The 1,314-nt window shown below is 40.0% G+C and overlaps 1 protein-coding gene across 1 annotated transcript; it reads right to left on the bottom strand.

Annotated features, from left to right (window-relative positions):
* Positions 1-392: 392 nt before the first annotated feature.
* On the bottom strand, positions 393-929 carry LOC148610881 (uncharacterized). Its single transcript, XM_088595196.1, has one exon. It carries the CDS (start codon positions 927-929, stop codon positions 393-395), a length of 537 nt encoding a protein of 178 aa, XP_088451322.1.
* Positions 930-1,314: the final 385 nt, after the last annotated feature.

The raw sequence follows: 1,314 nt of genomic DNA, 5'->3' as shown, positions 1-1,314 counted from the left end.
TGGCAATACTCCTCCCTATGGTACACCCTGTTTTAGAAGTATTTTTCGGCCATGCTTCCCATCTACGAGTACCCTTGCCCTTCTATTGTACAGATATGAGTTGGTCCATTTGTACATTCTTCCACTTACTCCAAATGTAAGAAGTTTCACAAGAAGGCCATCTTTCCAAACTTTGTCAAATGATCTCTTAAGATCTACAAAGACTGCTAGCGTTACTTTCTTTGATTGAAATGCATCCTCGGCTACTTGAGATAGATGTGTTGTCTGATCTTCTGTGCTCTTGTACTGTCTAAAACCAGCTTGTTCATGACCAAGAATGTTCTCCGATTCCAAGTATGTCTGTAGGCGCTTGTTGATTGTACGCTTCATTATTTTTTTGCAGCAACTGCTTGTTAGGCTAATTGGGTGGTAGCTTGAGGCTTTCGACTTGTTTTTCCCCTCTTCAGTATTGGCATCATTATGGCTTCTTTCCGACATTGAGGGATTTGACCTTGTCTCCAGCTCAGGTTGAGAATTTCTAGCAAAGTTGTTAATGCTAAGGTGCCAAGGTGTTGAAGCATTTCATTGGTGATGTTATCTGGACCTAGTGCCTTTTTCATTTTCATTTTTCTGATTGCTGCCTTCATCTCAAACATGGTGATATCTCTCTGCATAACTTCATGTGTTGGCACCTTTGATCTTTCTCTCAATTGAGTTCTTACTTCTTTTTTCCGTGATGGTGGTATATCAGTGTTGCTTTCTTTCTCATAGCCTTTAGCAAATTCATTTGCTGCCCCTTTCCCTATGGTTGTTTCTCCTTCAACTTCTAGCGTGATCTTTTCACCGTTGCTTTCCTCATCACTCAGTGCTTTTGTCAAGTTCCAAAGCTTTTTGTATCTTTTTCCATATCCATAGATGATGTTTTCTCTCTCCACCCTTTCCTTTGACATTCAATCTTTGTTCTTAGATGTTTGTCCTTGCTCTTTTGGAGTTTGATGTTATATTCCTGACTGGGATTTAATTTTGCATCAACCCTTGCCCTTGTGAGTGTCTCGTGTGTTGCCTTTATCTCACTGGACCACCATGGCTTGTAGTCCTTTCTTACACCTCTTGGTATACTTTCCTTTGCTGCCTTTAATACAACAGTGTTAAATGCTTTCACCACATTGTTAATATTCTTTCCCTCTATTTCTATGTCCCTTGTAAGTTCATCTGTTCTAGCTTGAAACATACTCCAATTTGCCTTCTTGTAATTCCATCTTGGTAGCTGAGCATACTCAGATGTTGTTGTTTCTACAATGGATATCATGACAGGTCGATGATCACTGCCTCCTA

The sequence above is a fragment of the Perna viridis genome, chromosome 7 (assembly GCF_037379345.1).
Source record: "Perna viridis isolate PV_CMFRI_1.1 ecotype Kerala chromosome 7, ASM3737934v1, whole genome shotgun sequence".
In the NCBI taxonomy this organism is placed as follows: domain Eukaryota; kingdom Metazoa; phylum Mollusca; class Bivalvia; order Mytilida; family Mytilidae; genus Perna; species Perna viridis.
Note: the sequence above shows the minus strand (reverse complement) of the source record. Positions and strands in the feature narration are given on the sequence as shown.

Excerpts from the sequence above, each read along its gene's own strand:
- LOC148610881 (XM_088595196.1), bottom strand. The coding sequence starts at position 929 with ATGTCAAAGGAAAGGGTGGAGAGAGAAAACATCATCTATGGATATGGA.